Source organism: Nothobranchius furzeri, chromosome 3 (assembly GCF_043380555.1).
Source record: "Nothobranchius furzeri strain GRZ-AD chromosome 3, NfurGRZ-RIMD1, whole genome shotgun sequence".
Lineage (NCBI taxonomy): Eukaryota > Metazoa > Chordata > Actinopteri > Cyprinodontiformes > Nothobranchiidae > Nothobranchius > Nothobranchius furzeri.
In genome coordinates this window covers 5,079,224-5,104,845 of record NC_091743.1, presented here as the reverse complement: position 1 = coordinate 5,104,845, position 25,622 = coordinate 5,079,224, and the positions used below count along the sequence as shown (strand labels likewise).

Sequence of the window (25,622 nt, the reverse complement as noted above, 5' to 3'; positions counted from 1 at the left end):
GAGCTGGAGCCTGTTGGTAAGCATTTTTTAAGCACAAATATACTGAATAGTTTCACAACTTATCTATGAATCATGCATGACATCATGTTTGACCCGCCTTCCAATTCAGAGCCCAAACGGATAGAATCACTCCTGAAACCGCTGACCCATACCAGTCCACGCCAGCCGACGGTGGCCCGCCCCGCCCCAAACCCGGTGGTGGACTTGAGGCTTAACTGAGTGAGTGAAGGGTGCTGGAGCTATCCTGACCCTCCACCGTTATCTGGATGAGTCTGTTGAAGACTGGAAACAGACCAACCCTTTCATCTCTGGCCGCAGCAGGAAAAAAGGAAGTTTTGCTTTTTTCAGGGGGGCAATATTAAATAAATCAGAAGGTTTTAATGTGCGAGAATCACAACATTAGGAAACTGCTGTGGTACTTGGTGCAACAAAGGAAGACAAAAATGACAGATGAGAAGAAATAGGAAGTAAGAATATAATCATGATAAAATAATAATATAAAAGTGGCAATGCTCAGAGAACTGGCTGCTGTGTATATATATATATATATATATATATATATATATATATATATATATATATATATATATATATGTCTGGGTATGTGTGTACGTATATATGTACTGTATATATATATGTATATGTGTGTTTATACATATATATATATATATGGTATATATATGGTATATATATGGTATATATATATATATATATATATATATATATATATATATATATACCATATATATATCTGTATATATATACAGATATATATATATATATATATATATATATATATATATATATATATATATATATATATATATACGTACACACACATACCCAGACATATAATACATATATATATATATATATATATATATATATATATCTGTATATATATATATATATATATACATATATATATATATATATATATATATATATACCATATATATATATATAAATACACATATACATATATATATACATATATATATATATATGTACACACACATACCCAGACATATATATATATATATATATATATATATATATATATATATATATATACCATTTACATATAGTGTAGGTTCTAATCGGACCAGATCGTTTCAGGTACAAACACAACACAGGGTCATGTGACTGGAGCCAGGCGACTGGAGTGGTCAGTCCTGGAGTTGTTCTCCATGAGTCCGACAGCAGAGGGGAAGAAACTGTTCTTGTGAGGAGAGGTTCTGGTCTGAATGGACCTGAGCCTCCTGCCAGATGGGCGCGAGTCGAAGAGACCATGTCCAGGGTGACACGGGTCCGCTGTTATCCGACCTGCACGCCTCAATGTCCTGGAGGTGTACAGGTCCTGTTTGGAGGGGAGTTTGCAGCCAATGACCTTCTCAGCAGAGCGTTCAACACGCTGCAGCTTCTTCCTGTCCCTGGTGGTAGGTAAATGAAACACAAATACCCCACATATTGAGATTATATTGTGAGCTACTAGTTTTTATTCAAACATCCCCTTGTTCAAAAAAATTTACTTGCATTATTTTTCTATCAGGTTCAGCGGCTGCTTCAATTAGATACCAACCCTAACGAGTTACACCAGCTGAAAACACAAACCAGAACTACTGTTCTTCTTTCTCTTCCCACTCTTTTCTTTATGGGTTTCCAGTATTATCCATTGTTCATATGGCTTTAGATGGATCTTCCTCCTCTCTCCTTTTTCTGCTCCTGAATTGACCGACATGGGCAGATCATAGACATGAAGGATGCCCATGGGTCAGATGGCCTCTACAAGCTGCCACCTACCAGTGGTGTGATTAGCAGTGATGACAGAATGATGCATGTACTGCAGCTGTTCTACAGCCCTGATGGCACATAAATTCTCTGATGTCAAAACAGAGTTAAAGCGAGTTTAAAACACTGAGGAAGAATACTTCATAACCATGGGCTCAGAAGCTGCTCGCCACACAATCAGAAATCCTTTTGGCTGGACTCATGTTGGGCCATTGTCTCACTTCCCATCAAAGCACTTCTGTCCTTAAAGCCTCCAGATGAAGTGTCAGCATTAGTACCTTCATCAGAAACCTGCCTTTTCCTGTCCTGTACATGTCTGCTGCCCCCTGGTGGAGGATCTACAGGTGGCAAGGCTCTTTATGTGAATTTGGTCATATTGTTATTGAATTAATGAAGTAAAGCAGAGTGTAATACAGTTGTCAACTAACATTAGAAAATCAATATTTCAGTTTAAAAAACCAGATTAATCATAGTTTCATATTTCAGGCTTTATCAAAGGCATGATCAGAGTTTATGTCATCTAATCTCACTTGGGTAACAACAAACCCTAATTACATAAGGGTGAGAACAATCATCACAGCTTTAATTAGACCCGTGTGTCCAGCAGTGGTTGTGATCCAGAACCTGGAACCGGGGGCCAGACAGCTGTTCTCTTAATGATAACGCCTCCCATATTTAAATATTTCAAAGGTTGCATGAACATGAAAGGCACCAAAAAACTCCATCCTCTGGCAAACTGGAGACATGAACCATCAGCCTGACGTGTGATTTCATGTGTCCATTTTCTGAACTCCCCATCTTCATTGGGTGTCTGTGTAGGGCTTTGTAGCAGATTCATTCAGTGATGCCGGATCGCCACCAATGACACCTCTTCCTGGGCTTTCAACCAGCTCCTGCTGCAGCAACAAGAAGAGAATCAGAGGTCAGGTAAAGTCCCGGTTGGTGAGGATCATGGGAGCCACCAGAGTCCACAAGTACAGGGCCCAGCATAACCAGCTGGAGGAGATCTTCACCCACACCGTGGGCCACTTGCTGGTTATGTTGTAGTCTGCATCAGGGCTGTGAGGAGAAAACACACCACAAAAGGTCTTCAGTCCAGAACAACAGAAGCAGAAAGCAAGAGGAACTTCACAGGAACTCTGGTTTCAAAGACAACCACAGCAGGAAACACTTGTCAGTCAGTGACATCACACACACACATCTCCGACTGTCAGCATTCAGGTGTGTGTCCTCTGACAGAGCAGAGGTCACTCACCTGTACCAGTTAGTCAGCGTCATCATGATGTAGAGGGAAGCCAAGAAGAGCATGAAGTGGAAGAAGGGGTAGCTGTACTGGACTGTGGGTCCCATCGGCTCTGAAAGATCACGGCTGCCTTCCCCCTCTGCCAAGATGGCCGACTGTTTGGTAGCCATGGTCAGCTTATTGACCTGGCTTGTGTTGGACGAGCGAATGCTGTGGAAAATAAATGGTGTCTCATTTGATTGGAGGATGTGTCCAAAATCCTCAAAAACATCCATGTAGTGAAACATGACAGTTGTCTAAAGCAGAAGGTTCAGGCTGCATTCCATTCTGAGGCCGTCCTGTTCTCTTTACAGAACAGCCTTCATGTGTAGCTACAGAAATGGAGCGTGAGTGTAGTTATTGTTAAAACACTGTTTCACAGTCAGAAACTCTGTCATAAAGCAGACCTGTTGGCATTTGTGTTGAGCCACGCTGTTGCGGTGAACTGGGCTCCGTGGAACTAGATGTGAGCCAGAACCTTACTGTTCTGGGTGAGTTTGGTTTGAAAGTGATGCTCTGTAAAGGGACCAAGTGAATCTGAACAACAGCAGGTTGATGCATAAATGGGTAATCTGGTTAGATGGTGTAGTGATGACAGACTGGCCAGCTTTAGATGGATGCCAAGTTCCCCTGGAACCTCCTTCTGCTGAATATTTGTGAGAAGATGGGATGATGTGTTTTGGTTGATCTTTCAGAGGAATCACGCATAATAAGTTGAAAGTTGCAGTGCAGGAAGACCTGCTCTCAGCAAATGTGGATCAGCTGCCTCATGGCAGTCCTAGAATTCAAAGCCACATAACATTGTTGTTGTTGAGTATAGGAAGTTTGGGGTGTCTGATGTAGACTACCAAAAAGCCTGTGCCGTGTCTGTCCTGCTGTCCTGTTAGTACTGCTGTAAAGGCGAAAGACAAACAGTTCACTCTAAGAAAAGCTGGTTAAACATAGACATGGGGCGCTAAGTCTCCTCCCCTTCTGGTCGGCTCATGGGTCCCTGAACGGGGCTAAAAGAGTTGTTTTCCAATCCGCTCTGCTTTAGACCCTGGATCGCATTTATGCTGTGCTTCAATTTAAATGAAAAGTAATGATGGGTGTTTCAACCACGCCTGTCACTTTGAGATTTATCAGCGTGTAAAATTTCGTAATTAGCATGACAACAAATCAGACGTACGTACCACAGAATCTCCTCGCCCTAGCGTAGCTGCTACTTACCAAATGACCAGATTCATGGTGGTTCTTTCCTCCTGAACGAAGGATTTGAAGTTGGCTAAACATACAGCCACTTTCCCTCTGGTTTTCTCTGTGTCTGGCTCGATGACGTCACTTTGGTGATGCACATTTGTGGCCCTGGTTGTATTTTCACACAAAACCTAAAATAACTTTTGCCCCCGTTCGAATATAAGCGTGTTCTTGGCGTTAGAATGTGTCAATAAAATTCATATGTCAATAGGGAGAATGGGAAATCCATGCCACATAACAAGCAGGATTAGAAAATAGTGTTTTTAGACCCGTTGACTTGCATTCATTGTTTAGTTCTTCCGGGGACCCATGGTCTGGAAGTAGATGGGTGTGGCTAAAGGTTGGTTTATGCTTGACGCGTCCGCGAGGTCCGCACGGCTCAGCGCGGAAAAGTTGCGTCATTTTGTGTCATTTTAACAACCACGCCCCTCCACCGCGTCTCCGCACGGGCCAGAATTTCCGCAACGCGCACCTCGGAAAATTTCTAACCACGCGGACGGACGCGGAAAAACATGGCGGACCGGCAAGAACTAGTACGGCAGAGGTTCGTAAATACAGACATTTGTATGATTCAGCTCTCAGAGATCACCGTGATCAATGTGTTGTTAATAATTCTTGGAGAGAAATAGCTCGCACTGTCGGAAAAGACGAGAACGCTGTTAAAAATGCTGGAATGCCATGTTGTAAACAGTAATTTCTACTTCTACTGTGGTGTAGTGTTGGATGCATGCCGTAGAGCTCCATGCTGCCCCCTGCAGTTTGGGAGAATATTGGCTCACCGCAGAGACGAGCCGCACAAACCATAAACACTGCGAGTTGCGAAGCGCGTTCCAGCCGCGAGCCGCATCACCGCGCGGAAAGTGAATGCGTCAAGCGTAAACCAAGCTTAAGGCTCCCTACTGACGCACCCTGCACATTTACATGTCCCACTTCCACAGCAGTTGTGTATGTGTCGGCATACCCCTCGGAAAGTAGGTAGTTGCACCCCTGCCGCAGAACAATGCTAGCATAAGCTACTGCTAATGTCCTTGTTGAAGGAGAGAAGAACCGCAAAGAACAATTTCGGAGCTCACATGTAACTTTCCAGGATGATGCACTGGGAACATCCAAACCGTGAATGAATGTTAGACAGATCCATCTGTCTATACAGATACACATACAGGGTTTCCAACTTTAGGCAGCACCACAGAGTCATTGGGGTAAACTGGCCAATCATGCAGCTCATTTAATATTTGTGTTTTGGCTGAGTGGGCAGGGCAAACCGGTCTATCCATTGTAGGGCTTTATTATGGGGTTCTATTTGGTCATTGTGAGACCCATCAAAGTGTTGTATAAAGTACTGAGGCTCAAAGAACAATTTCAATTTGGGAAAAAATGTTATTCTAGGATCTCTTGAACATCTCATTTCATGTCAGTCTGGGGGACTGTTACTGGCACATCTAAGTACACTCTATCCAGGACTTCACCCTGTGGCCCTTTTTTTTTTTACCATTTGGGCTGAATACACAGAAGTCTTCAACCAAATCCTCAATTTGGGGCTTTAAAATCATGTTCCATAAACACCAGAATTGCATTTAAGTGGTGTTATTCCATTTTATTAATATTACTACACCATCAAACCATGGTGTGGATAGGCAGTAATTACAAACAATGCTGCTCTGTTTGGTAAAGATCAAAAAAGCCTGATTGATGTAGAAAAGGGTAAAAACTTTACCTTGAGTAAAGAATGCACAGCACAAATATCACAAGTCCCACAATGCTCTGGGCGTCCCACCATTGTAAGTATGGGGATGCCAGGGCAGGTTCTTCGTTACCGATGATCAGCACAGCTGTCTGGTTCTCTATTTCCGGAGGAGCTAGTGTGGGTGATGCAATCTGTTGGAAGATGCTGAGCAGGCTGGGGTTGCACTCTCGATCTGAAGAGATGAGAAAAACAAGCATTTAGATCTCAGAGGGCTGCACCAAGTCACAGTTTTCATATCTTTTTTTTAAAAACAGTACGCAACATCCTTTTTTATGTTGGTGTAATTTCTGCTTTTTTGGAGGATTTCTGATGGTCACCTGGAAACAACCTGTGCACACAGCAGGATACTCGTGTTTAAAGAGACAATGTGTAGTTTTCGCTAATAATCACTGGAAATATCCATCGAAATATTGTTGAAAATGAATTAAATGATGTCCAGTTGTTGGAAAACATTGGTGGCTTCATGGGGACGCGGGTCTAGGTCTCTGGGCGACGCCATATTAGATGCAATGTTTACTTCTACAGGTGCTCATGAGGACAAAATGCATTTACTGATATGTGACAAGCAGTTACAAAACTTTCTCTGTTGATAAACTTTGTTTTACATGTTTACCTCTTCACTCATTGTCAGTAATGATAGGGAGTCTGATGGGCCTTGTGCTCCCAGGGATTTTTGATCCTAGTGGCTGGAACAGAATGAAATGACTGTTTTCCCCTCTCCTCTGACACAGGACTAGTCTGCATGAGATATGGTCTCAAGGTCTCATGCATTTGATTCTAACCTGCTTATTTTCAGCTCAGCAGAAGAATGAAGAATGGACTCTCTCCTTTTAATTAATCAAAGAACTCTATTTTAATAAAGCTAATCCAACCAAGTGTTAGTCAATAAATAAGATGTGACCGATCTGTGAAATCAAATTATTAATTATTTTATTATAATCCTATAGAATATAAAAGTAATATGACTAAATGTTCCAACTGGACTGATTTCACGTAGCGTTAAAAGACATGACACATTACTTTCACTGATCCAATCAGAATCTGCCAGATCTGACGGAGGCGTAGTTTTGATGGTGTTTGGTCAAATCTGTCAACTTTTCATTCGACCATAAACCATAAACCATAACATCCGAAGTATAAAACTATGCCCACGTCATCTCTTCAAAGCGTTCCAGAGAAAGTGTCGGAGTGGCCAATCCTGATCTATACTCTTTAACCAAGAACCAACGACAAGCTGCAAAATTCATTGCTGTTCCAACTGCTGCAACGGTTCCTTTCAGAATAAAAGCTGAACCATCAAGACCCAGGCTTGGGTCTCACCAGACGCCAACAAATTGTCGTGACCCGGGAGTATCTCACAGACTGGTCTGGTTTGCAACCGCTGCTTTTCCTACCGGCTCGTTTCCAGAAAAGGTCAAGCTGGACTTTGACATTCCTGATCTAACGGGGACTTCCACCAGGGTAGGTAGACCGGCAAAGGGTGTCTCATGTGTTTATGAACCTCCTAACCAAAGCTTAATGCGAAGACATCACCTTCAGTTCCCATCAGAACTAATCGCTTCTTCGGATTTGCTGCTTCTGAGCAACATTCCACATCACATCATTCTCCGTCTCATCCACTTTAGTTACACCATACATTTAGTGTTTAAAGTCAGTCTAATTTAATTTGTTAGTAATAAAATTTTTACTTTTTAACTTGACTCTCTCTCTTCTGTTGTCTCTGAGTGAATACGAAGCTGTTATCTAATCCCTGCATTAAAAAGGTCCAGTCTTCTGGTTTAAATAACCTCACAGATCCATAAGGTGGATTTCATATTTCCTATGGAATCCGACGCCTTATGGCTTATTAAATAACATGTCATTTAAATCATTACAGAATGGCGGGCCATAGCCAGATATTTGTACATTTTGGACAATTTGTGCTCACTCTGAGAAATTTTTAAACAGTAAAACACTAAAACTGATGTTTCTGGTTGAAAAGGGGTACGATCTCGTACTGCGCCACTAGAGTGCAGCATCTCCATTTAAAACAAAAGGGGGGTAACACTGTTCACCTCCCACAAGGAGGCGCTGATTCGTCTCTCTTCATCTAAAGTGTCATACGCAGCCATTTTGATTTCACCTAAAGCCATTGGAGTTTCTAGCACAAAGAACGTTTTTTTTCCTGCTGTAATCTGAAATGTAAATACATGTTTAAATATGTATTTGTGTGATTCGTGACACTGTGTGATAACTTTTGTACGGAGATAGAGATCTCCACCGGGAGTCTGCTTCCAGATCGCCGATTTGATCACTGTGATCAGTCCCGTTGAGCTGCTTAGCACTAGCTGCTAAATATAAGCTTTTAAAACGGAAGAGCATCGCTGCACCACGAAGTGCATACGCTATTAGGCCGAATATTAATACGATTGCTCACGAACGTTCGATTATTCGCGCCGGCCTGTTCTACTGCAGAATTGGACCAAATCGCCTGATTCAGTTGACAGGCCTGCTAGCTTAGCACGCAGCTGCTACAGTTTAGCTCTTGATTCAGCAAAAACAGAGTTTCAACCCGTGGCTGAAAATTGATCAACACAGCGTTCCTGTGTCTTCTAAATCCGCTACCCACAAAGGGATAAAAATTTGCTTAGTTCAAGTTGATTTAGCGGCATTTTTAACACTTTCGGTGTGAGAAATGGACCTCGGTAGTATTTGTGCTAACCGCCAGTGGACGCACGACACATGCGCACCTGCCGCCATATTGCCTGGTAAGACCACGCAGCTTCGACCAGCCATTTTCGGTACGGTCAGTAGAGTGATATTTCTGGGTCATTACTTAACTGTTCTGCCTGAATGTTCATTCAAAAGGACTGTACATCATTAAAATGAGTTCAGAGGAAATTAAACAACTAACTGCTCCCATCCTACAGATGAGAAATAATTTTCAATTTCAGCTTGCTGAAATGAGAAACGAATCCCAAATGCAGCTTACTGAGGTGAGAAGCATAAAATCGCAGCTTTTCAATCTGCAACAGGAAGCCAACGAAATCCGAGATTTTGGAAATGATTTTCAGGTGGAAGGGGTGGTAACCCTGTGTTCTGCTGATCTGCCGCCAGATAAGATGAGAACGCTGCAATCGGATGTTTTAACTGGCTCTGAATTACAGGAAACCCTCAGCTTCTCCCATATCGCTTCATCCACATTGATGATAAGTGAAACCTTCACGGGCAGTGGCCCAGCGCCCCCTGGTGTCGAGCCTGACAAACTACTGCTGGGACCTCTCCTGTCACAGGGAAGGGGTGGTAAGCCCACAGTGTCTGTCATTTTGCAACAGGTGCTTCCCTGCAACGCACTTTTAGATACGGGTTCAGATTTTACAATCATGAGCAAGTCTCTTTATGACCGCGTCTGCTTGGATAATAAGGGGGGCGTGCGCCCTCCAGAACTGATTCCCTGTGCATTAACTATCCGTGTTTTCTCTGATTCTACAGTGCTCTTGTCTTCTAAGACTATGCTCCAGTTCACGATCGGGCCCATGAGCTTGACACACCCCGTGTACATCTGTGAGAGTGGGACCATGCCTTTGCTCATAGGTATCGATCTTTTGAAGCGCTTGGATGCTTTTATCGACATTGGAGATGGAGAACTGAGGGCAGGTGTTAGAAAACCTCGACCGTTCACTCCACCTTCTTTCCCCGACTCACACTGCCTTGCGGTAAGTGATCCTGAGTGTGGGGAGACCGCATGCTCACTGCCGAGCTCAAAGCCATCAGAGACTCCCTCTGATGTTTTGTCTCAGATTAAGCAGGTTGAGGACCAAGCAGATGCTCTTACAAACGATGTTGAGCGAGACAAACTACGACAACTTTTGTTAAAATAAAAAGATTTTCTTTCACTCGACTCCTTGGACTGTGGTCTAACCACTATCCATGAGGTCAGGATTCCTACACTGCCACATGCTGCGCCGACTTTTGTGCGTCAATGCAAGATTCCCCTGGCGTCCCACGGACCAGTCCAGGAAATCATTGAAAGCTTATTGGCTAAAGGGATCATCCGACCCTGCAACAGCACCTACTCAGCTCCATTGTGGCCAGTAAAGAAGCCTAATGTTAAGTGGCGACTAACCATTGACTACAGGCAACTCAACTAACAGGTTCTCTTGTCTAGGTGGCTGATGGCGCGCCTGGAACAAGAACTTCCAAAAGTGAAAGACGCTAAATACTTCTCCACCCTTGACATTGCTTCTGGATTCTGGACAATTCCTGTCCGTAAATCGGACCAACACAAACTAGCCTTCTCCTTTGCCAACCGCCAGTACACCTTCACTCGGTGTCCTTTCGGTTATTCCAACTCACCAGCGGAGTTCAACATCTTCTTGGACAAAGCCTGCCCTGATGTTCGAGAGCGAGGCACCCTCATCTATGTCAATGACGTTCTTTTTCGTAAGTGTACCTTGGATGACCACCTGTTCAAGCTGGACCATGTCATGGGTCAGCTCGCAGCTGCAGGTGCAAAGATTTCTCTCGCCAAAGGTCAGTGGTGCAGGTCACAGGTTCAGTTTGTTGGCCTCCTTGTGGGACCACAGGGAGTGCAGCCTCAACTTGGCAGAATTCAAGGTGTGGCCACCATCACACCTCCTAGGAACGTCTCCGAACTTCAGAGCTTCCTAGGGGTGTGCAACTACTCGCGCCAGTTCGTAGAATATTACGGTGAGATAGCGAGACCTCTGACTAATCTACTGAAGAAGGATGTGCCTTTCGAGTGGACTGAGCAGCAGCAACAGGCCATGGATGACCTGAAGGCCACGTTATGCTCAGCTCTGTGCTTGGCGCTCCCCGATTGCGACAAGAAGTTCCACCTTGAGATCGGTTTCTCAGCTCACTGTTTGAGTGCCAGTCTCTACCAAGTATATGACTGTGACAGGCGTGTCGTAGCCTATGCTAGTAAGCTCTTGTCCAGTCCTGAGTACTCTGGCTGTGAAAAAGCTTTGCTTTCCACCATGTGGGCGGTGAAACACTCTTCTAGCTACATCGGTGGACAGAAAATCATCATTGAGACTCAGCACAAGCCAGTGACCTTCCTTAACAGTCAGCGCATCAGAGATGGTGTGGTGACCAATGCGCGAATCGCGTCATGGCTGCTGGCTCTTCAACTCTTCGACATCGAAGTACGCTATGCCCAGAACTGCCATAGCCCTCTTGGTATGGGTTTGACTGCGTGCCAACACTGCTCGGACAACGCTGTCACGTCAGTTCTGCCAGCTAGCCCTCCTCAGACTCTTCTAAACTCCAACCATCACTACTTCGATCAGTCTCTCTGTGTGAACTTGCCGACCGTGTACGTCGATGGCAGTTCTTTTTGACACGGTGCTGCGCCTAGGGCAGGCGTGGGTGTCGTCTGGCTGAACGCTGACCAGAAGGACTCCTGATGATACTGGTTGGGTCCTAAGACCTCACAGTTTGCAGAAGTGGCTGGGATCTTGATAGTACTACAACTTGCTGTGGACCGTGGGGTCCTTGAGCTGGTGATTTGCACTGACTCGGACTACGCGCGTCTCAGTTTCATTTGTCATCTACCTTCCTGGAAGAGTAACAGGTTCCAAACCTCTAATCGGAAGCCTGTTAAACATCAAGACCTCTTCATGGCTTGTGACACTCTAGTGACGTCACATGACATGCACATTTATTGGCATAAAGTGACTCGAGCTCAGGCCGTTAATGCATCCACCTCCAAACCATCCGAGGGTGTGGTGTCCGTTCAACCTGTCTTTTCTGGTAACGATCTTGTCAGTCTTCAGTCCCAGGACCCTGCTATAAGCAGGATGATCCTTTACCTTTCTGATCCTACAACTCATCTGCCTTTTTTCGCCTAGCTTGACTCCGTTCCTGAGCTCCGTGCTCTCTTTTGTGTTCGAGTCACACTGAGAATGGTTGAAGAGTTGCTGATGCAGGCCGCCAAGCCTCCTTTTCCACCTGTCTTCGTGGTGCCACGATCACTAAGGGGGGGGGCATGATCACGCAAGCTCATGACTCTCCCTCTGCCGGACACAAACGTGTCAAGGCCACGTTCGGTGCCCTGAGCCGGGTTGCTTATTGGCAGGGGATGTGTCGCAACGTCTCAGACCACGTCCAGTGTTGTTTGGTTTGTTGTCAGTTTCAGCCATCCAACCCCGCACAATAGAGCTCCCCTACAGAAAAAGGGACTGTCCACACCGTGGTCAGACTTGCAATTCGATTGGGTGGGGCCTCTGACCAGGTCCAGCAGGGGTAATAAATACATCTTGACCGTGATCTGTGCATTCACCAAGTGGGTTGAATGTCTACCAGCACCTAATGACACGGCGAAAACAACAGCTTTTCTCTTGATGAATCACGTCTTCGCCCGGTTCGGTCTGCCCACTCTGGTTGACTCGGACAGGGGTACTCAATTCACCTCTGAAGTAATGGAACATTTTTGGAAACTGTTGGGTGTGAAGGCCAATTTCCACATTAGCCATCGCCCCCAGTCTTCTGGCCAGGTCGAAAGGATTAACCGAACAGTTGTCGGCATTTTGAGGAAGTACGTGTCCTCTAACCACCGAGACTGGGATGTGAAGCTTCCATTGGTCCTCATAGCCATAAGGGCCACCCCTCATGAGTCTACTGGTGTCTCCCCGTTTGAAATGATGATGGGTAGACAAATGACCCTGCCACTTCACCTGCTGTACCTGTTCAGTCCGAGGCTGACCCGGCTTACACGAGCGAACAATATTTGCAGGACCTGAAGAACCATCTGCCTGCAGCGTTCTCGTTTGCACAGACAAATCTGGAGAAATCAGCTGAAGGCAGGAAGGCTTATTATGATCAGAAGGCCTCATATTCTGACCTCAACATAGGTGATGAGGCCTGGTTCTACATTTTCGCTCGTAAAACTGGTAACACCAAGAACACCTCTGGGAAGCAGGCTAAGAAACTTTTGCTGAAGTGGTCAGGCCCATACCTGATAGCTGATAAGCTCTCTCCAGTCGTGTATCAGATCAAGATTACCCAAACAAACAAGGAGCCCGTCTACAAATGGGTCCACAGGGACCAAATCAAACTGCACAAGGGTTCCACTAATTTGGTCAATGCTACCACCAAATTATTTGGTGAACTAATCGCTTCTTCGGATTTGCTGGTTCTGAGCAACATTACACGTCACCCCATTCACCGTCTCATCCACCTTAGTTACACAATACATTTAGTGTTTAAAGTCAGCCTAGTTTAATTTGTTAGTAATAAAATTTTAACTTTTTAACTTGACTCTCTCTTCTGTTGTCTCTGAGTGAATACAAAGCTGTTATCTAATCCCTGCATTAAAAAGTTCCAATCTTCTGGTTTAATTAACCTTACAGATCCATAAGGTGGATTTCATATTTCCTATGGAATCCTACACCTTATGGCTTATTAAATAACTTATAATTTAAATCATTACATGGCCATTCGTTGGTTGTCACGGTTCTTTCGCGCTCGGCACCCTCAGACCCACGACTCCCCCACCTAAGACTCCAGTACCCAGCTTCGCCTCTCCCAGCTCTTCCTGTACACGTCACACCCAGAGTCTACTTAGCCACATCTGCCAACGCCATCAGCATTCAGTCATGGTTTGTGACTACCCCAGTTCGGATCCTAATGCCGATCAACCGGGCAAACCTACTCAACTTAAAGAGTAAGTCAACCTTCCTTATTCCGGAGTGTCACCGCAACCTCGTCCTCCCTGGAGGATCGCCTAAACGCTCCAAGATAAACTCTGTGTTTTGCCTTCCCGACTCTAGCACTTCTGCACTTGGGTCGCCAGTCACGCCACAGCTCAACTCCTGTCTTACCAGTCAGTCAAGCCTCTTAGTCTGACATTGGTAAGGTCTTGCTCGAACACAAAAATGCCATTATCTTGTAATGACTTAGGTCTGTACTGCCCCCATCACCAGGGAAAATACACACTCCTACCATTATGGTTCCCCTGGAGGAGTTGGCCCAAGTGGCTGGGGAGAGGGAAGTCTGGGCCTTTCTGTTTAGGCGACTGCCCCCACAACCTGAGCCCAGATAAGCAAAAGAGAATGGATGGATGGACGTTAAACCTGAGTTCTGCCCATGGTTTGGAGGGATGTTTTATTTGCTTGTTTTCTTGAGAGGTGGGCATTGTTATGAAGTGACTAAGTGAAGAAGCTAAGTGAAGCTAAACGGGAAGACATAGCACGATGGCGAACACTGTGCCCCCATCGGGAGAGATGAAAATGACTGGCGACCTTGCAGACAACTGGGACAAATTCAGGTTGGAGTTTGAAGATCACATGCTGGCAATGGGGCTGAATGAAAAAAACGAGGAGGGACAGGCGGTGACGGGTAGTGGGCTGTGATTGCCAACACATATACAAACACAATTTGGGACTCTAAGGGAGCAGGCGAAAGACCCCGCGGTCATCCTCGATGCTCTGGGTGCACATTTTAAGCCAGCCACGAATGTGATATTTGAAAGATATGTATTCAGCAACTGCAAGCAGGACAGGGGAGAACCAATCGATGCATTTGTAACACGTCTAAGGGAGAAAGCTGCATCATGTGAGTATGGCGACCTCAAAGAGGATCTCATAAGAGACGGACTGGTGTTGGGCGTATGTGATGAAGCTGTGCATCATCGCCTGCTTAGAGAGAAAACGCTCACCCTCGCATCAGCCATAGAAATATGTCGGGCCACAGAGTTGACTGACATGGGTCTAAAAGCGATGTCACATGATAGAGCTCCAGACATTGTGCATGCTACAGACAGCCAGCAGCCGTGGGCTGAACTGAGGCAGACCCGCCATGACAGGTCTCAGAACCAGACGCCCAGACTGGGCAAAGATAAACCTTGCAGATTTTGTGGGAACAGACATCGGTGCAGACGTGAATCATGCCCCGCATATGGAAAGAACTGCCGCTACTGCAGAACGGCAAACCATTTTGCAAAAATATGCATGAAGAGAGGTCAGACCTCTATGAACCCATCTGCCATGGAGCCACAAATATATGCAACAGAGAGCATTGGGGCAGTGCAGGGGTGTGGAAACACGTGGTTTGCTAATATTAACATGAATGGGGATTGCAGAGAAGCCAGCTAGATTCTGGGGCGACCTGCAATGTTATGAGTATAAAGGACATGAGGAGACTGGCTGAGCCAAGCCAGACCAGACAAGTTTTATATTCAGGACAGTCTGTCATCGATAGGCATATTTAACACTGTGTGGTGAGAGGAAAAACCCATGAGCTGAGCTTTGAGATCGTGAGGAGCAGCCAGAGACCCCTGTTGTCAGGCGACACCTGCGAGCGTCTAGGCTTAATGTACTTTACCATACCAAAGGAACTACCTGTGGTAGAGTACAGCCGTTCAGGTCCATTGACTAAGCAGCATCTTATCAGCACCTATGATGATGGTTTTAAAGCGCCAGTTGATGCGCTCCCAGGCAAGGTTCACTTTGTGTTAGATAAGGACGTAGCGCCAGTGCAGGCGTCACCACGCAATGTTCCAGTGGCTCTCAGAGAGGCTGTTAAAGCTCAGCTGGACAAGCATGAGAGAGATGGGCACTTAGCTTCAGTGTACAAACCAACGGGCTGGATCAGCAACATGGTGAGAGTCAGGCAGCCAGACAAACTAAGGATTTGTATTGCCCCCAAGTCACTGAGCCTAGCTCTGAAGAGGTCCCACTACATAATGCCCACACACAAACTCCCCAAGGCTCGTGTTTTCACCCTCGTAGATGCGTGCAATGCGTTTTTGCAGCGTAGGCTGGATGAGGAGTGCAGTTATGCGACAACATTATGGACACCGTGGGGCAGGAAGCGTTGGTTGAAACTGCCTGTTGGGGTGTCGTGGCCCAGAGATATATCAGAGAAAACAGCATGAGCTTCCGGCAGGGCTGAAGGGGGTAGAACAGATTGCAAATGGTATCCTGGTAGTGGGGTGTGGGGACAAGGATGAGAAAGTGACAAGAAACTATAGAGCTCCGGGAATTGACGTCACTTCTCCCGGCATGCAACAGTTCAAATCGAAACGGCACCATCTTGGCAGGCAGAAGTCGGCAGCTGGACTATTTGTTATAGTCATAAAACTCAATCAAACGGGAAATATGGTAGATTCCTGTTGTGCCCCAGGATGCAGAACAGACGGGGACGGCATAAGGAATGAGCCATCTACAGGATTCCCCAAGATCCGGAGCGCCGCAAACGTTGGATCTTTGTAATAAAACGCGCTAGTGACCGGGCTAAAATGAAACTGTGGGATCCCGAGTAAAGGTTTTCGCTTATGCAGCGACCGCGTACTTAAACCAACGTTTCCTCAACTGTGTATGGTGTTTATTTTAAATGCTTTTATTACGACTCTTAGTGGGCTTCCTAAACTTATTTTGGCGTGGCTTTTTCTGTCTCATTACTCATAGCAACAAGTAAACATCACTTAAAACGTTGCCTCGTGATTTCTGCGTGCTGCCGTTTACGTGTTTTATGATCACAGCAATTAACCGGCTAAGCTGTATTTAATTTTTAAGCAATGGTTGATCAATTGTCAGATCACACATAAAAAGCACTTTGAAATGCTATTTTCTGTCTCACCGAGACCGATCTCAGACAGATCCTGAGACGCTCCTGCCTGACATATTTATTTTTTTCACGGAAAACAATCAAACTAGTGATTTCTCTTGGCGTTCAGTTTATACATTCAAACAGCACAGCACTCTATTTAAACTACTTACATGTAAATCTGTTATTTGTCCATCCATCCATTTTCATCCGCTTATCTGGAGTCGGGTTGCGGGGGCAGTAGCGTCGAGAGTCCCAGTCTTCCCTCTCCCCAGCCACTTGGGCCAGCGCCTCCGGGGGAATCCCAAGGGGTTCCCTGGCCAGGTCCGGCAAGAAGTCCGCTCCGACAGCTTCTGGCGTTTTTAAAAAAAATTCCCAGGGGCACGGTAAGGGTCGGAGATGTTTAGTTTATTTAATTTCTGACAATATGAAACGATTTCTTCGGTTTTAAAGTGTGAAGTAAACTCCGACGAAGTAAAATCCAAGCCGATCCCATTCATTTTGTTTACCTATGTTGCCTGCCAACATGGCGTCTACTCTCTGAGTCACGTGACGTCCAGAGCTCTATTGGAGCTTGTGGACAGATACAGGGAGGTGAGGCAGGGAGACTTAGACTGAGCTTAAAGAAAGTGCAGTTCAAGGTCAGGGAGGTCAAGTTTCATGGACACATTTTATCAGCAGGTAGACCCAGGGTTGACCCGGAGAAAGTCAGAGCTGTTCAGGAGATGCTCACCCCACAGACACCAAAGCGGTGCAAAGGCAGATAGGCTTTGTGGCCTACCTGTCGAGATTCACCCCACATCTCTCGGAGGCGTGTGAGCCACCACGGAGGCTGCTGGACAGGGACGTCCCGTGGCACAGGCTGCCAAAGCATGACGCTGCTGTGGAAGAGATCAAGCAGCTTGTCACAACAGCTGTGATAACAGACAGTGGGCCACGGTTCGACTATGAAACATTCAGAAGGTTTGCAAAGCAATAGGACTTCGACCATGTGATGTCCTCGCCCAGGCATCCGAAAGCAAATGGAAAAGCAGAGTCTGCAGTAAAAATGTTGAAGAATCTGTGTAAGAAGGCGAACTGTGCAGGCAACGAGCTGTGGCTGGCTATCTTACAGTGGAGGAACACACCATCTGAGCAGCCCAGCTCAGAGGCTGATGTCTTGCAGATTGAGGACATCAGCCCGGACAAGAGTGGCTGACGCGCTCCAGAAGCCGAGTGTGATCACTGAGGTTCCAGACAGACTACGGGTCAAACATCAAACAGCAAAGCTCTGATACGACAGGTCAGCCAGGGACCTGCCTGAGCTGAGCATCAGCCAGGACATCAGGATGAAGCCTTTGCCCGGAGACAGGTCAGGCAAGTGGAGAAGAGGAGTCTGTATGCAGCTAGTGGCTCACAGATCCTACCTGGTGGATGTGGAAGGAACTCACTACAGGCGAAACCGAGTCGCTTTATGGCCTGCAGAGGTTGGAGGGACAGAGCTCCGCCACGAGCAGAACAGCGAACAGCCGAGCAGCCCGCCAATTGAGCAAACAGGCAGTGTAAGTGGGGACACAAGGGCCAGGAGATGGGACTGCCAGGTCCCTCCAACTCCACCAGCCCAGGGAAGTTTCACCACCCACACCAGAGCACAGGACAGCAGCGGCAGGCGGGCGAAGGTGCCAAAAAGACTGAACCAATGGCAAAATAAATTATATATTGGATAAGTGCTATTATTGTATTGGCGCAAGTCCTCTTAATTCAGCTCTTTGGTTAAACACGCTCCATGCCTCCATCGTTTATTAACACACAGACAGGCCTTACAGGGTTAAAATGTTTGCATTTATAACTGTCCTGTTTCACGTTCTGAGTGACATCTAGCATCGTTCTTCTTTCATTTGTTCTTTAGCAGAAAACCTCCTCACCTGGCTCATTGGTCATGGCAGACCAGGTCAGGAACATGGTGTACAGGCTGATGAACGAGGACTGGAGCAGACCCGACCGCGGCTGAAACTCCTAGAGAAGCAAACACACAAACAGGGGCGGCGTTAGGCCCGGCTACTTGGGCTGAAGCCCCGGATGTTTCATGGAAAGCCCCGGATCTAAATCGCTGAAGTAACATGCAGTACCAAAGTCCAACAGAGAGGGAGCAGCTGGCAGTAGTTTGTATACAGCCTGCCTGAGCCTCCACCACTGAAGAAGCCCTTCAGCAGCCGGCTTCTTCTACACTCTCTGCCTGAAACGCATGAGTGAAGATGGACATGAGGACGTTTTTTAGACCAAAAGTACAACGACAGAACCCCAGCTTTGATGAGACTGGTGCTGACTCAGGTTTGTGAGTCTTATTTGAAAATATTTGTTGTGCTGCTGGTTTGCCTAAAGTTAGCTTACTATCAGGTAGTTGTTGGAGAAAGAAAGGGAATATTTACTATCATCTCACACTAAACACTAACAGGAACAATACTCTGCCCTGAAAATGCTTAATATGTAGCTTCAGATTAAAAATTATGTGGTACAAGACATATATATCTGTTGACTAGTGCGTGTCACGTGTGTGTGTGTGTGTGTGTGTGTGAGCGCGCGTGTGTTAAGCCCCGGATGTTCTTCAGTCATAAATCCGCCCCTGCACACACATAAAACAAGTGTGGAAATCTGCCCCTTCTACTGTTTCGTGCACTTTTTTAACGTGAAACGTGAGACTTGAGAATAATAATGCAAAGGCCCAACCCCTTTCTTTAGGCTCCCCCCTAGAATCACAGAATCTTGTGGTGGTGGTACAACACCACCTTGCATGACCAGAAACTCCGAACCACACCTCCTCCAACTGTTCAATGGGAGGGGAGAGTCTAAATGCAAATGATACAAGTTTGGTACTCAGCACTTTTCAGTTTTAATGACTAGAGCTCCTCAGATGATTTTGGTTAGCATTTCCTGAACGACTGAGAACCTTCGCCAGCAAAAGAACAGGAAACCTTTCTCTGAGCATGGTCGGATTAAGAAACTGGACCCAGGGCCATTCGAGCTATGATGGGTGCTCTGTCCTGACCATGGTTTAACAACCCTAAATGCAATGTTGGATGTCGGCGTGTACATTTGTGGAAGCTGAATTTCTCTAGGTGTGCTAGTTGTGGGTGTTTGGAGGTTAGGGTTAATACAGCCATGCATGCTCCTGCCCTGAGACCTCCCATACCTGGACTTTATGCAGCACAGAAACCACAGAAGCCACCACACACAGCAGCGTGTTGAAGCCGATGAAGAACTTGTTGATGAAGCACCCATCAGGCTGGGCGTAGAAAACAAAGCACAGCACCACAGCAGTCAGTGAGGTGATGTAGTTCAGGATCATGACAGTCAGCAGCGCTGTATACAGAAGGTGGAAAAGGGCAACTTCAACTGTTTATCAGCTGATCACAAATTATATGAGGTTCAGCGCGTGACTGACCTGCGTACCAGCCTCTGGAATTCCCTTTCTCCATGTTTTGAACCCAGGATTCGTTCCAGGAGTGAGTGAAGTCCACCAGAAGCACCAGCTGGATCAGAATGAAGAAGAATGCTCCACAGGAACCTACAACATACCAGGCTGGGACAAGATAGCATTCATCATTCAGAAAGCTCCTCCATGGTCTCTGTGACCAACAGGGTGTAGGTCTTACTGTAGGTGAAAGGTCCATCTGGGATGTAGAAGGCACCAACTGTAACTACTACCAGTGAAACCAGCTTACAGAACCAGTATCTGAAAACAAGTTATACGTGCTGTGTCAGCATCCCAAGGGTTCTTTTATCTCTAAAGTCCAAACCCAGGATGGGTTCTGTTCTGTTATGCCTACCCATTGTGAATGGCTGCTCGGGGGTCTCTGCTGGTCTTGATGTTCATCAGCAGGATGGAAAAGCCCAGGAACCACATGCTCATGCCAAAGCAGAAGCGGTACACTGCCTTGTAGCCCACAAACATCTCACAGTTCAGGTGAGCCTTCAGGCCTGGAACAGAGGAGCCAGCACCATCCTCACACACACCTGGAATCTACCACAAACCACAGAAGGACAAATCTCATGATTACAGATGACCAAGATGATGAGGAGCTGAGCTCAAAGCCTAAACACGCCCAGTTTAGATTAAGCACAGTCTGACCAGCAGCAGAGGGGAAGATGATTCATGTCAGGTCACAACAGGTGTGTTTTAAAACTCCAGATGTCTAATCAAGATGACACCAGTAGGTGTTTGACATCAGACAGGATCTTCAGACACCAACCAGTCCATGTGAAGGACACATGGTGCATGTGGGATGGGACCAACAGGGACACCTAACCCTGCTAGTTTTTATTGGGGGGTTTTCTGATTGCTCTTTGGTCTTGCTTTTAATAACTTTTCTGTTCTATGCTTTTATTTTACCAAAATGTTTGTTTTATGGTGTTTATGTGTCACTGCAATAAGCACAGCCCCTTGGGCCTCTTTGATTGGTGGCAGGAAGGGGTGTTCTTTAACATTGAATGTGCTACTACTAGTTTACGCATTTAATTATAGATTCACTAGGATAAATACAATAAAGTTTAACTCTCACTAAAAAGAATATTTACTAAGAAATCACAATATAACCATAGAAACACGACTTGGTGTGTGTGTGTGTGCGCGCGCGCGCGTGAGTGTGTGTGTGTGCGTGTGTGTGTGTGTGTGTGTGTGTGTGTGCGCGCTCTTTCTTCTCAATCCCCAGTGAGTCATAGTGGATGGCTGCTTATACTGAGCCAGGATCCTCTGGAGGTTTCTTCCTGTTAAAAGGGAGTTTTCCTCTCCACTGTCGCTAAATGCTTGCTTAGTATGAGGATTGCATGAAGTCAGTCAGTGACTCGATGCAATTTGCTGGGTTCCTTTTATAGGAAACTTTCTACTGATCGGCTTAATGAACTGACCTATATTAGAATATTTTATTATGTGAAGTGCCTTCAGACGACTCTTGTCGTGATTTGGCGCTATATAAATAACCTTGAATTGAATTGAATTGAATAGAATAGCTATGTATAAACTATTCAATACAAGAATGAAAGTTTCCTGCCTCATTCTGTGTGCTGGCTGAATCACTAGGTGTGACTCTCTAAAACCAACACATGTTCCTCCTTCTTGCCACGTTTTAGAAAAACATTCTTAGAACTTAGCCACTTTTTAAAAGCTGTTGTGAAAGCAGTCATTTTTGGCTGCAACAATGTTAAAGACAGGTCTGAAGTGTGGCGGCTGGTTGTGCCAGGTCATGTTTAATTATAAACTACTTTCTACCCTTTGCTCCTACCCGTTTAAGTTGCTGCTCCACACCAGGGGACAGCATGATGCAGCAAACTATGGTGCCCAGGAGCAGGATGAAGGAGTAGATGATTCTGGACACGGAGGAGTTCCTGCTGCTTGGACGGCACAAGCAAACTGGACAGGCAGCGCTGCACATCTGGGGACAAAATTAAGTCAGAGAAGCATGAGAACAGCACAGTACCGTATGTACTATAACACGTATGGATTCAGAGGAAGTTCCAGGTCAAAGACAGGATGAACTCAGGGACAGAGAGGACAGGAAGACGGGACACGTGAAGACTCAGAGTTGAACAAAAAGAGTAAAACACTGAAATCTGAAAGAGTATTTGAGTGAAGGTGTGACTTCTGAGGATTGTAGAAACAAACATGTCATTAAAAAATACGATTTGAAAATATGAAGGAGACTGTTATGAGACCACTGCTTCATTCAAGATGTGCACATGTGACTGTTCATGTTTGGATCCATGATTCACTTGGTTCTTTGGTAGTTTGGTCATTTTCCTGATGTAGGAAATCTGTTAGTGATTCATTTAAACTGTTTCAATCTTGCAATTCTGAATTCCTGCATGAAGGCTGTGTAGCGTACCCAAAGGTCAAGTTATCATAAAAAGTGACCAGAAATTTACTTTTGAATTTGCAGACACAAACACCACAGCTGTCTGGCCTTGAAGCAGCAAAGCACTGCACAAGACCTTGTTATCGAACAAGGGAGCCATAATACCTTTGCTCAAGGTCTCATGCAGAAGACGAGACTTCTGCACTTTCACTCTGAATAAAGTTCATCTTCCTTGAATCATTAATGACTTTACAAATTTATAGGTTGATTTAATCAAATGTGTTGAATGAACAAGATGTTTAAATCCCAAAGTGATTGAATATTGTGTGCATTAATCAATGATGTGTTAAAATGAATATTTTTCCTGCAATGATTCCTTTCACTTTCATTAAACTACACCAGATTGGTGTTTGCTGATTTAATGTTAATCTATTCAACACAATACGACTATTCGTCATGTTTAACATTTTTGCTTCACATACCTGTTAAAAAGCTTTCCACTTAAGAGTTAACCTCAGAGTATTTGAGTGAAGGTGTGACTTCTGAGGTACTTTGGTAATGCCTTTTAAACGTGTCCAATTCTGATTTGCCAATTTTATAAACAGAAATTGATGAAACAGGAATTACTTCCTGATCTAGTCAGTTTCCAGCTGCCTCCTGGTTTGGCCAAACCGGTGAGCAAACGTTTGAGACCATCCTCTCTTTTGACTTCAGGTCAAAGCATTGCTCTGCAACGCTTGTGGGTGATTTCAGACACAACGGCTTTTTTAAAAGCCACCGAACAGCCTTAGACACAAAATAGATTCTCCAGTTTCCTGCCGTCACCAGAAGATAACCCAGACTGTCATGTTCTGTGTCCCTTCGTTACCCGGCCCCTCCAGTTCCCCACTCCAGGTTCTCCTTTTGTGTTTCGTGGCGCCCTCACGTGTCCTTTGTCTGCGTCTTTCCCCATGTGTCTCCTAATGTTTCTCCATCCCTCTCTGGATTCCTTTTTGTGTTTCATGGCGCCCTCATGTGTCCTTTGTCTGCATCTCTGTTGTGTGTCTTAAGTTGTAGCCCCAGCCTCTTGTTCCCCAGTTCATTGTATGTGTGTATGAGTTTGTGTGTGTCAGTATGTGTATGTGTTTGTGTAAGTTCTTCCCTTAGTCTTTAGGTTTAGTTTTATGTTTATCTGCCCTCTGGTCAAGCTCCTTCCCTTCCCATTTTGTTGATTCCACCAGTGCCTCCTCAGCTCACACTCCTCACACCTGTCACCTGTTTCCCTGATTACCTCCCTCCTGTTTATAAGCCTTGTCTTGTCACTCTGTGTTTGTCGGTCCATTGTTGCTGTCAGTGTGAGTATTCTGTCAGTCTCCAGTTTCCTCGTCTCTAGTTTTACTTGTACTTCTTGTGTCTCAGTTTTTTTATCACTAGTTTTTGGATTTTGAACGTTTTTGGATTTTGGCTCCCCACCCCTTTGGATTACATGGTTTTTGGTTCATCTTAAAATAAAGGATTTTACCTCACATCATCTCCTGCCTCGTGTCATCCTGGGTTTCTGCAATTTGGTTTCAACATCCCTCCCACATCGTGACACAGACTAGGCGGGTCATAATCGGAGCTGCCTACGGGCTCCGTTACCAGAGGTCCACGCCATCAGCAGGGTCCATCTCGACCTCCTGACCCCCTGGGTCGCTTGGGGATCTTCACACAAGTGTGCGTAGACCGACACAAATTGCGTTGGATGGTTTTATAAGCAAATCTCTTGCTCATCAAACCATACAGTCAAACTGATTTTACAACCCAGACTCCACAAGCTCAAGCTCAGATACTCACAAGGCTTTGCTAAAACATCTAGCTTCTATTCCATCATTTCACTCATACTTTGTCGTGTACAATCATTTCATTTAGGAAAATAGAGATAAATTCATTTTTGTAAACTATATACTTGACTCTGTCTGAATTAATATGAAGTGCGTGTTCCCTGAATAAGTCAAAGAACCTAAATGGATATTAAGTTAAATATGCAAAGATCAATCAGATTGATAATTCATATGGAACATCACACCTTATTGATCATTTAATAAATAAGTAGTCAATCTTTTACGCTACAGCTGCTCAAAAACACAGCATCACTATTCAGTTACAGGAGTTTTGTTTCCATCTGTTTTGTTTTCTCTTATGGTAATAAAATAAATCGAATGAATGAATGTATTTATGAATGAATGATCTTCGCCTGCTTCACATTAACATACGAGCAAACACCTCTGGTTTCCTTATTGACTCACCTGTTCTTCCTTTGCTGGACCCACTAAAGCCAGACGGTCCTGTCCTCCTCAGTATTTCCGGTTCTGTTCCACACATGCAGCATCTGTAGACATTTGTCTCAGGTTCACCTGACAGACATCAGCTCACATCTTCACGAACACACTGATTTCTGCACACCATTTTACAAACATGTCCATCTTTACTGCCTGAAAGTCTGAGTCAGGTGGAGAAGTAAGCAGAGCTGAGAGATTGTCAACAAGTTAATCCCTCTGCCAGGCAGGCAAAGTCGGCTTAGTCCTCCACAGACTGATCATCACTTGTTCCAGAAGACAATCACTGGAAGCCCCAACAGCTTACAGCAATTGTGATAGAGGCCTCAAATGTTTGATAAACACATGAAACATTTATTACACTCATTTTTGCTACTTGTATAATGTTTACATTTTGTTTAAACCATATTTATTTTATTGTTTAGAAATTTGGGGAGCCACTTGCAAAACTTTTACACAACCATTGCTCATTTTGCAAAAAAGAGCATTGAGAATCATTAATAACAGTAACTATAGAGATCACACTAATCAATTATTCATTAGATACAAAATACTGAAATTTCCTGACTTGGTAGAGTGGAAAATATTGCAAATAATGTACAGAGCGAATACGAGTAATCTACCAACTAATATTCAGAAAATGTTTCATAAGAGAGTAAGTGGGTACATGTTAAAAGGAACTGATGTCTTTGAGAAACCTAGATCCAGAACAAAAGTGAGGGAATGTAACATTTCTGTAAATGGTGTAAGATTGTGGAATGCCATTAAAAAGGAATTTAAAGAATCAACTACACTTGCAATATTCAAAAAAATGTATAAAATCTAATGTATTTAGTAATTATGAAAAGGAGAATTATAATGTCAAAGATTAGACGTGAAAATATTAGAAAGTGACT

The 25,622-nt window shown here is 44.9% G+C and overlaps 1 protein-coding gene across 3 annotated transcripts; it reads right to left on the bottom strand.

Moving 5' to 3' along the window:
- Positions 1-1,097: 1,097 nt before the first annotated feature.
- On the bottom strand, positions 1,098-25,096 carry si:ch73-267c23.10 (serine incorporator 3). Of its 3 annotated transcripts, XM_015942313.3 has the most exons (10): positions 24,697-25,095; positions 21,860-22,009; positions 20,408-20,601; positions 20,234-20,313; positions 20,023-20,160; positions 19,771-19,940; positions 18,506-18,596; positions 6,024-6,225; positions 3,047-3,244; positions 1,098-2,850 (listed from the first exon to the last, which is right to left on the bottom strand). In XM_015942313.3, the coding sequence occupies exons 2-10, from the start codon at positions 22,007-22,009 to the stop codon at positions 2,715-2,717; spliced, it is 1,359 nt and encodes a 452-aa protein (XP_015797799.1). In that variant the 5' UTR covers positions 24,697-25,095; the 3' UTR covers positions 1,098-2,714. The 3 variants fall into 3 exon arrangements, with proteins under 3 accessions (XP_015797799.1, XP_070405921.1, XP_070405922.1); XM_070549820.1 differs by lacking the exon at positions 24,697-25,095 and having other exon boundaries at positions 21,860-22,521; XM_070549821.1 differs by having other exon boundaries at positions 2,730-3,244; positions 24,697-25,096.
- Between the last annotated feature and the right edge of the window lie 526 nt (positions 25,097-25,622).

Bases quoted from the DNA above. Each gene is read 5' to 3' on its own strand.
- si:ch73-267c23.10 (XM_015942313.3), bottom strand. From the start codon at position 22,009: ATGTGCAGCGCTGCCTGTCCAGTTTGCTTGTGCCGTCCAAGCAGCAGG. The intron at 20,602-21,859 runs GTAGGAGCAAAG...GGTTTGTGGTAG, and splicing joins TGGAGCAGCAACTTAAACGG to ATTCCAGGTGTGTGTGAGGA. The intron at 20,161-20,233 runs GTAAGACCTACA...ATCTTGTCCCAG, and splicing joins AGATGGACCTTTCACCTACA to CCTGGTATGTTGTAGGTTCC.